Source organism: Triticum urartu, chromosome 7A (genome assembly GCF_056163025.1).
Source record: "Triticum urartu cultivar PI428250 chromosome 7A, HENAU_Tu73, whole genome shotgun sequence".
NCBI classification, from domain to species: Eukaryota; Viridiplantae; Streptophyta; class Magnoliopsida; order Poales; family Poaceae; genus Triticum; species Triticum urartu.
The window spans coordinates 573372487-573383507 of NC_141879.1; the positions used below are offsets into that span (position 1 = coordinate 573372487).

At 52.4% G+C, this 11021-nt stretch overlaps 1 protein-coding gene across 1 annotated transcript; it reads right to left on the bottom strand.

Moving 5' to 3' along the window:
- Nucleotides 1-6472: 6472 nt before the first annotated feature.
- On the bottom strand, nucleotides 6473-9293 carry LOC125523469 (putative receptor protein kinase ZmPK1). Its single transcript, XM_048688506.2, has one exon. It carries the CDS (start codon nucleotides 9232-9234, stop codon nucleotides 6700-6702), a length of 2535 nt encoding a protein of 844 aa, XP_048544463.2. The 5' UTR covers nucleotides 9235-9293; the 3' UTR covers nucleotides 6473-6699.
- Between the last annotated feature and the right edge of the window lie 1728 nt (nucleotides 9294-11021).

Sequence of the window (11021 nt, forward strand, 5' to 3'; positions counted from 1 at the left end):
TAACTAGATTATTGACTCTAGTGCAAGTGGGAGACTGTTGGAAATATGCCCTAGAGGCAATAATAAAAGGATTATTATTATATTTCCTTGTTCATGATAATTGTCTTTTATTCATGCTATAATTGTGTTATCCGGAAATCATAATACATGTGTGAATACTTAGACACCAACATGTCCCTAGTAAGCCTCTAGTTAACTAGCTCGTTGATCAACAGATAGTCATGGTTTCCTGACTATGGACATTGGATGTCACTGATAACGAGATCACATCATTAGGAGAATGATGTGATGGACAAGACCCAATCCTAAACATAGCACAAGATCGTATAGTTCGTTTGCTAGAGTTTTTCCAATGTCAAAGTATCTTTTCCTTAGACCATGAGATCGTGTAACTCCCGGATACCGTAGGAGTGCTTTGGGTGTACCCCAAACGTCACAACGTAATTGGGTGACTATAAAGGTATACTACGGGTATCTCCGAAAGTGTCTGTTGGGTTGACACGGATCAAGACTGGGATTTGTCACTCTATATAACGGAGAGGTATCTCTGGGACCACTCGGTAATGCATCATCATAATGAGCTCAAAGTGACCAAGTGTCTGGTCACGGGATCATGCATTACGGTACGAGTAAAGTGACTTGCCGGTAACGAGATTGAACGAGGTATTGGGATATCGACGATCGAATCTCGGGCAAGTAACATACCGATTGACAAAGGGAATTGTATACGGGGTTGCTTGAATCCTCGACATCATGGTTCATCCGATGAGATCATCGAGGAGCATGTGGGAGCCAACATGGGTATCCAGATCCCGCTGTTGGTTATTGACCGGATAGCCATCTCGGTCATGTCTACATGTCTCCCGAACCCGTAGGGTCTACACACTTAAGGTTCGGTGACGCTAGGGTTGTAGATATATGAATATGCAGTAACCCAAAAGTTGTTCGGAGTCCCGGATGAGATCCCGGACGTCACGAGGAGTTCCGGAATGGTCCGGAGGTAAAGAATTATATATAGGAAGTGCTATTTCGACCATCGGGACAAGTTTCGGGGTCACCGGTATTGTACCGGGACCATCGGAAGGGTCCCGGGGGTCCACCGGGTGGGGCCACCTATCCCGGAGGGCCCCATGGGCTGAAGTGGGAGGGGAACCAGCCCCTAGTGGGATGGTGCGCCCTCCTTGGGCCTTCCCCCTGCGCCTAGGGTTGGGAACCCTAGGGTGGGGGGCACCCCACTTGCCTTGGGGGGCACTCCACCCCCCTTGGCCGCCGCCCCTTGGGAGATTGGATCTCCAGGGCCGGCGCCCCCCCCCTTGGGGACCCTATATATAGAGGGGGGGAGGGAGGGCAGCCGCACCCTTGAGTCTTGGCGCCTCCCTCTCCCCTGCTACACCTCTCCCTCTCGTAGTAGATCGGCGAAGCCCTGCTGCGGTGACCCCTGCATCCACCACCACGCCGTCGTGCTGCTGGATCTTCATCAACATCTCCTTCCCCCTTGCTGGATCAAGAAGGAGGAGACGTCACGCTGACCGTACGTGTGTTGAACACGGAGGTGCCGTCCGTTCGGCGCTAGGATCTCCGGTGATTTGGATCACGTCGAGTACGACTTCCTCATCCCCGTTCTTTGAACGCTTCCGCGCGTGATCTACAAAGGTATGTAGATGCAATCCGATCACTCGTTGCTATATGAACTCATAGATGGATCTTGGTGAAACCGTAGGAAATTTTTTGTTTTCTGCAACGTTCCCCAACATTCCCCCCTCCGGCAGGGTGCCGGAACGGGTCTAGATTGGCTTTCGGTGGCTACGGAGGCTTCTGGCGGCGGAACTCCCGATCTATTTTGCTCCCGGATGTTTTTAGGGTATATGGAGATATATAGGAGGAAGAAGTACGTCAGGGGGGCCACGAGGGTGGAGGGCGCGCCCGCCTACCTCGTGGCCTCCTCGAAGGTCCCCTGACGTGCACTCCAAGTCTTCTGGGCTTCTTTCCTTCCAAAAATGAGTTCCATGAAGTTTCAGTTCAATTGGACGCCGTTTGATTTTCCTTTTCTTTGAAACCCTAAAACAAGGAAAAACAGAAACTGGCACTGGGCTCTGGGTTAATAGGTTAGTCCCAAAAATCATATGAAATAGCATATAAATGCATATAAAACATCCAAGGTTGATAATATAATAGCATGGAACAATCAAAAATTATAGATACGTTGGAGACGTATCACTGACACAAACCTCTTGGCAATTTGAAACACGCCATAGAATAAGTTGGTATGGATTGTGCTACCGATTTAATGAGAACTTCCTTGCCTCCAGCTGATAAGAACTTTTCCATCCATCCTTGTACCTGCTTCCAAATTCTGTCTTTTAGGTACCGAAAGCACCCCTCCTTCGAGCTGCCAACATCAGTTGGTAGCCCAAGATATTTCTTCGAAAGCGATTCATTATGCACATCAAGCAAACCTTTAACCACATTCCTCAATGGATCTGACACACCTTTGCTGAAGTATATTGACGATTTTTCTGTGTTGATGCGTTGGCCTGACGCATCACAATATTTGTTCAGCAACTCCTGGACTTTAATTGCACTCTCCGTTGTTGCCTAAAAGAAAAGCAAATTGTCATCCGCAAAGAGGAGGTGGTTTACCGCCGGCGCTGTGGCCGCAACAGAAAATCCTCTAATCCCTACATCTTGTGCTTTCAGTAAGCAAGAGAGGCCCTCAGCCGCCAACAGAAATAAATAAGGGGAGATAGGGTCCCCTTGTCGCAAACCCCGTGAGGGCCTGAAAGCATCCAGAATTCCACCATTAAAAAGAACTGAGAAAGAAACCGAAGATACACACCTCATGATGGTTTCAGTAAACCTCGGGCTGACACCCAGTTTTAGCATCACCGCTTTGAGATATGACCACTCAAGCCTATCATAGGCCTTCATCATGTCAAGCTTCAGAGCACAGAAATGATTGCCCTTCACCCTTCTCGTTTTCATGTAATGCAAGTATTCATAAGTTGTAATAAAGTTATCTATAATTAGACGTCCCGGGACAAAAGTTGACTGCTCTTCATAAATCACATCCGGAAGGATTATCATCAGCCTGTTAGCTAAAACCTTGGAAGTGATCTTGTAGATCACATTACAAAGGCTTATCGGCCGAAATTGTCCTAAATTTTTTGGACTAGCAATCTTGGGAATCAAAACGATGAACGTGTTATTGATATCCTCCGGTGAATCATCTCCTTCAAGTAGTCTTATTACCATACCTGTCACTTCCTCGCCACAAAGATCCCAATGCCGCTGAAAAAAGTGTGCTGGAAAACCATCTGGGCCGGGAGCCTTTATGGGAAACATCTGAAATAATGAATGCTCGTCAAGATTTGTTGGTTGTACGCTAGTATTAAACACATCATCAAGCCCGTCAATGAGGGGGCCAAACTGGTCGACCGCACAGCCCCCCTGTCCCCCCCAAAAAAATTATGGGGCCCGATCAGAGAAAAAAATGGAAGGCAAACTGCCTGGTTCTGTCCCGCACGTCCGTATGCGAGTCGATCGACGTTGTCTTTCGCAATATGTGGGACGCCTGCTTCGGACTGAGCCCTAGGGTCTAGACCCACTACCAAGCCTCCGCCTGCATCCCCCAGACCTCAGTCCTACCCTAGCACGCATGGGCCGCCTCTTGCCATCTCCCATGCTCCGGTCCATGAATTAATGACCGATGTGGCCTGCTGCAGATCGCTGGCTAGTTGCTCCGCCCTAGCGCCATGGCACTACTCCCTGGTCTCCGACCGGCCGTCCTGCCGCTGCTGCCAGGTGCTGGTCTTGCCTCCGTTATGCCCAAGATGAGCTACGACTCCAAAGCCGAAACACCTTCTCCTCAGCCATGGATCCGTGGGTAATTTCTTGGACGGAAACAGGCAAACAACAATCGAAGATGTATTTGAATTGACATTCTGCGTGTGTTTAGAGCAACTCAAATGGGGCGACTCATTTCGACCGCCCGCATCCGTTTGGGTCGGCGCGGACAAAAGTGGTGACCCAACGCGCCGACCTAAACTCAAATCGTGTCCGCTCGGCGTCCGCGCCGACCCATTTCCGGCCTAAAATTGCGCCTGGAATGCGTTGGCGCGGACGTGCCGCGCGTCTCCTCGCCGTCCGATGCGTCCCCACCTGGCGGTCGTCCAACTATGATGGTCAACATAATTTATGACGACCGCCCACCTTGGGCCCACGCGTCAGCGACGGCGGTCCTCCTTTTTTAAGCCGGGCGTGTGGCGGGGCCGTCCTCATCCACTACCACTCGCCCCCCGTCCCCATCTGGCCACCCCTGCCTCCACGCCGGCGACAACCCTAGCCACCGCCAGTATGGGTTTCTTCTCCGGCATCGGCAGCAGCCGCAAGGGCAAAGCCCCCGCCCGCCATTCCCGCTCCCTCCCCGCCCTTCCCGCGCCGGCGCGCGCTCCCCGTCAGAGGCAGCGCATCAACGTGTCGTTGCACCAGGCCGAGTGGCACTGGCACCACCGCGTGCCTCTGCCATACCCGGACGTGACGCTGCCGCATGACTGTCATTTGGATCTGGAGAGGATCCCAGTGTCGGCGGCGCCGCGGACGGCGAGGGCCCATGTGGAGGAGGTGCGGCGCCGACGGGCGTTGCTGACGTCGGAGCAGCGCGCCGACCCGCACTTCGCCGTCGACTCACCCAACTGGGCTCGATGATTCGCCTTCGAGCACGAGGAGGCGATGCGACACGGCGTCTGCGGGGTCGACCACAGCCTGCCGCCGCCCGCGCTCGTTGTCCGCGACGAGGACCAGGAGGCCGAGGCCACCTACCAGGCGGCCATCAAGGAGAGCGAGGAGGAGGAGCGATGGAGGGAGGCGGACGAGGTGGATTTCGAGGCTGCCATGGCGGAGGCCATGGCCCTCTCTGCGGCGGGCGACTATGTCGTGCCGCTAGTGGCCCCGCCGTCCCCACCCAAAGCCGAGCCAGAGGAGCCGGTCTACCTCGAGCGCTACTCCTGAACCAGAGTAGTGCGCGAGTGGGTCAGCGCTCCGCCGATATGGCTCGGGGCGACGGAGAAGCAGGAGGCGGCCTACCTCGACCACTGGCGCCGTGTTCGGCTGGCCGAGGAGCGCCGGGAGGGCGAGCGCCTGCAGATGCTCGAGCGCGAGGCTGAAGAGGAGGTGCGCCAGGCCCAGGCAGCGGCGGCAAAGCCTGACATCATCGCCGTCTGGAACACGGTGTTCCCCTGGGCCGGCCCTGCACCGACGTTGATCGACCTCACCGGTCCCGACGCAGACGCCGCCGCCGACGAGGACGCCTAGGGCAGTGTGTCGTCTAGTTTTTAGTGTTTTAATTAATGTAATGTGGACTTTCGCTGGCCTTCGTGGCCGACTTTTATGTTTAATTAAATGCATGTATTTATTTTCAAAATGCTTGCAATACTTTTTTTGGCGCGCCGACAAAATGGGTCGGGCCAGCGTTGGACGCTCGTGCCGATCCAAACACAGCGTCGGACGTTTGTGTCCGCCGGGCCGACCCAAACGGACAAAAAGCGGACAAAAGCGCCGTCCGTTTGGGTCGGCCCGTTGGAGTTGCTCTTATTTCTAAATCAATCGATGCATTCGAACATCAAACAATATTTGAATTGAAAAGAACTGTGTGTATGTATGAATTAAACACAAAATGGATGCCTTTTTATATCGACTTTATTTCATGTTACAAAAAAATAAGATGAAAATATATTTCATTGGCGCTCTGCAACAACAGGAGTGTCTACACATGGGAGGCGTGGATGAAGCAAACTATTGATTTGGTATTCTTTTTGTATCCCTTATTTTTATTTTTTCCATATCTTATTTATTTTGTTGAGATTCAGTTTTAAATATTTTGTGCAGCCGAGCTAATTTTTGGATGCTTTTGCATGGAGTAGTTGTTGGATAGTTCTTTACCTATACAATTTTTTGAAAGTTTAGGTCCCATTTTGTATTTCGTCCCGGGTCCCAAAATTTCTGAAGACAGCCCTGCACACCATGTTAATTAAGACCGGTCATACCGTCATAGTAGGAAGTAGATATATTATTAGAGGGTGCTTGGATACGTTTTAGTCTCATGACTAAAAGTAATGGGACTAAAACTTGCTAGCCTCACCCATGGTTGGATCCAAATATTAAACTAAAATCAAGTTAATGAGCATTTATTATCCTCCAAATCCTCCAATCTAGAACTTGCATGTGTTAAAGAAGAGGATTTGAATGAGGAGAGAGAGGACTAATCCACATTTTAACAGGGGTACCACTGACTAAATTTTTTTAGTCTCAAGACTAGTTTTAGCCCCTCTTTAGTCAGGGGTGCTTGAAACTTTAGCCTTTTAAAAAGACTATTTTTAGTCAGACTAAAATAAGTAATTTGGATCCAAGCATCCTCTTAGTCCATGTTATTATTACCTTTATAATGGTTAACATATCATGCAAACTTTCATTTATTTATTTATTCAGATGGTGACTCATTTTGTCTCGGGTTCCTTAATGTTGCGATAACGTATTCTGTTACCGCGTACGCATATTAGCGTTGAGGTGTCTAAATCTAAGTTACTCCTACATGCCCACCCTAAAACACTATTCCCTTCGATCCATATCACTTACCACGGAGTACACCTTTGTAGTAGCAACATTGCCAAACTTTTCGTTGGCAGATTACTAACCGCAAGAGATTCAGACGAAGTGCAGACTACTGATTCCATGGACAGGAACCGGACACACACGGCGCAGGGACGCCGAGCCTACCACATCGTGCGCCGAGAGAAGCTTTTGCGCAACGGCGTTCATGCTCGGCCTCCTGCTGGGATCATCCTCCACGCACGTGACCGCCACCTCCAGCATCACCGCCGCCTGCGAGCGGTTGAAGTCGCCGAGCAACCGTGCATCCACGAACTCATCCAGCCACGGCGCCGAGCGCTCACCTTGGCATTCCAGCGTCTGGCCCTGGAACCACGCTACGATCTCCTGTAGATCCACACGTGCCTGCTCATCACCTCCGGGCACGCCCTCCACCGCCGCCCACTCGCTGACCCTCTGCCCACGGAGCAGCTCGAGAAGCACGACGCCGAAGCTGTACACGTCGGCCTTCCCGGTGATCGGGAGGCTCAGCGCCCACTCCGGCGCGACGTACCCCCTTGTTCCCTGGACACGGGACGGCGCCTGGCCGCACGCGTCCTCTTCCCGGCTGAGCAGCTTCACCAGGCCGAAGCCGGTGATCTTGGGCTCCAGGTCGGCGTCCAGCAGAACGTTCTCCGGCTTCATGTCGCAGTGCAGGATCCACTCGAGGCACTCATGGTGGAGGTAGGCCAGCCCCTTGGCGACGCCGACGGCGATCTTGTACCTCGACGGCCACCCCAGCGCGGGCTCCCCGCCGAAGAGGGCCTTGGCCAGCGAGCTGTTCTCGACGTACTCGGAGACGAGGAGCCTGTGCGAGCGCTCGGAGCAGAAGCCCCATATCCGGACCAGGTTCATGTGGTTGATCCGTCCGATGACGCTCAGCTCCGACCGGAACACCTCCTCGGCCTGCGGCGTCGTCGCCTCCACCAGCCGCGTGACGGCCACGTCCCGGCCGTCGTCCAAGACGCCCTTGTACACCGCCCCCGACGCACCCCTCCCGAGCTCCTCGCCAAAATCGCAGGTAGCGCTGGACAGTTCGTCGTACGTGAACTTCCTGAAGTGGCTCATCGCCAAGGTGTAGCCATCGTCGTGGACACGTTGGACCGCGGCCGGGTCGGCTCGGAAGACGAACAGGTAGCCGGCGATGATGACGACGGCTTCCACGACGAACAATCCCCCCAGGAAGCTGTACAGGTAGACGAACTTTATCTTGCTGCCGCTGTAGTTCTTTAGGTGACGGGAGGGCGAGTAGCCGACGTTGACGTTTCGTTCTTGCGTGGTGCTGCAGCCATGGCCGTCGAAGCGCAGGCCCAACACGGACGACAGGTTGAGCTTCTTCTGGACGCGTGTAGGCACCTTGAAGTACATGAACTGAATGGGGTCCGAGCTCCGACCGTTCCACAGAGAGGCCTTCGTGTAGCAGAAGCCAGCTCCCCCCTTCTTGTAGGCGAACGCCTCGCATCTGCAGTCGTCGATGCACAGCTGCCGGCACTCGTCGATGGTGGCCATCTGGCGGAACTTTTTGTCGAACCCCCAGTAGTCCACGTTCGCCAGCTCGGCGAAGAACACGTCCTCGCCGCACTGGATGTCGAACAAGCGCCGGCAGCCTTTGCTCCAGTCGCCGGGGTCGCTGGGCACGAACCCCTCGGGGCACGCGCACGCCGGTCCGGCCAGCCCGTACGCGCACACGCCGTACCGGCCGCAGATCCCGTGCACGCTGCACTGCCGCGAGAGCGCCACCCACGTGACGCGCCAGACCCCGCCGGCGGCGGCGTCGAGGCTGTACGCCCGGAGGTTCCCGTCGTAGTCCAGCGTCAGCCGCCGCATGACTTGCCCAGCGGCGCCCATGTCGGAGGCGGCGAACCGCAGATTATCGCTCCCCGAGAAGCGGCCGCGGTCATCGAGGCTGCCGAGCCGGCTGCTGTTGAAGACCGTCCGCTTGTTTTCCACCCACGTCTTGAAGGGGCTCGGCCAGTAGTTCATGTTGATCTCCGGGCCGTCGTACACGAGGTTGAGGATGTTGAAATTGTCGAAGTAGAAGCTGTAGTAGCCGGAGGAGGTGGAGCCCCTCGCCTTTGCCGACACGAGGCGCGCGCGCCGCGTGATGAGCTGCCCGGGGAGGAGCGTGTCGGTGGGCCAGTCGAAGCTCTGCCACAGGGTGCGGCCGGCGGCGTCGGACACAACAAGGTTGCCGGTGTTGAGCAGCTGCGCGCGATCGGCGCCGGTGCCGCTTGTGTTGGTGCTCCACGTGGCCAGCCCGTCGAAGTCCCGCAGCACCAGGGTTCCATCCCCGAGAAGCTCGGCGCGGGAGCCCATGCCGTTCACGGGGGCGTCGCGGTTGGCTGCCCACGCGAGGGTGCGCGGATCGGCCGAGGCGGTGAACCAGATGGCGAATACGTAGGCGTTGGTGGCGACGCGGTGGAAGCCGCACGAGAAGCCGCCGCTGGGGGACACCAGGGCGTCGTCCCCCACGGCGATGGAGCCGCGGCGCCACAGGATGCTCGTTCGGCGCTGATCATCGCTTGTCGCGAGAGCAACATGAGGCAAGGTCGCCGCAGTGGTGATCACTAGGAGGATCGCGAGCGCTCTCATCGTGATACCACCAGCTCGCGCGCCGTGGTGTTTGTTTTCCCAGTGTACATGTGCACGGGAGATAAGCTCGTCGAGTTTTTATATATGCTGGTCTGGTCAGAGTCAGACGCCATTGCCGTTATGTTTTGGCGCCGTAGCAGCCATGGACACACTTGCTTTGCGTAAGACCAGCCTCAAGTACATGGACTTGTGGATAAATAATTCCATCTTAACATTATGTACACGTAGGAGTGCATTAGCAGCCCACTTGCGTGCGTTTGTGCTTGACCAGCAGCCATTCTTGTTGACAGTTGACTCGGCGGAAGTCAAAGTATTTGCGAAAGAAACACTAACACACAAGCAACATGCATGACCATGTCAATGAACATAGACTTCCTTAATTCTTATATACTTGGCATTACAATGGTTTACTATGTCTCAACCTTATGTAGGATGATTGCTAACATGGAAGAGAAAGAAATATGAAAGAATTTTTCCTTCTCTTTCACTAAGAGATAGTCTCTTCAATTATATGTTTATTATTTGCCTGTCATACCCTATCTTTTGGAAGTCTTGAGATCTAAAGGTTTTGGTCCAAGGTGGGGAGCATGGATTTCCTTTATATTATCGTCGACATTCTCAAGAACTCTCCAAAATGGTGCTCCTGGTCCGCCTATTTGGCATGGTCATGGTCTTCCCCAGGGTGATGCTCTTTCATCGCTGGTGGGTCTTTTAGATGTCTTTACTCCGGACACTGTGTCATAAAGGCTTTCAACTTACGTCGACGATGTTATTGTCTTTCAATGGCGGAGCTATATGTATAGCTGAGGGGGTTGTGGCCCCCCAGCCCAACACAAATCCTTGAAGGAATTTTTTTAGGTGGATATAATTTGGACAAAGTATTCTTATTAGCCCCCCCCCCCCCCAAACATGTATAGTTTGTTTTTTTGCCCCCCTGGCATTTCTGTCAAACTCCGCCACTGTTGTCTTCCTTCGCACTTCATCAGCTCATGTGTAGGTGGTTGTCTCTCTGTTGGAGATTTTCATAGGTGTGTTGGGACTGAGTTGTAATCTTTTCAAGAGCTCCATCTCGCCCTATCAATTGTGATGACTTCTTTGCTACCATACTGTTGCAATCACATCGGGTGCATGCTTTCGCATATGGCAATAACCCACCTTGGCTTACCATTAAATTGTAAGGCAAGTAAAGAAGATTTTCTTAGATTTTTGGGCATTCTTAGAGGAGGTAATAACACCAATGGTGCTTAAACTTGCCATCGATGTCTTTGCTATCTAAACTTAAAAAATACACCGAACCGGTCATAAAACTTGGCAGTACGGTTCAAATCACGTCCAGATATGTATGTATTCACCATGTGACACATGTGGTAAACAATCCAAAGTATTCAAAAAATTTACGTATGCATTGCTGACTAGACATGCTAGCATGGTGCGGGACCCACTTCTAGTGTTGAGAAAAACTTATTTGCAGGGAAATAAACAAAAAAAGGCACGACTGGGTTTCAAACCATCGAGCTCGCGACATCGCGTGACCTGCGCTAACCACTTCACCAAGGTTACTTTGTTCTTCAATAAGGATCACAATTCTTTATCAACACTACTGCACAAGTATTTTTCTAAAGTTTATCTATTTGTCAAAAGATATATTTTTGAATAAAATATGTGTGAAAAATAATAATTAATAGCCTAGTGTACCACGAAGATTATATAGATCCTCAAATGAGCACTTTTAAAATTTTACAATACATTTTTATAATTGCAAAATTATTTTATTTACATGATTTTTA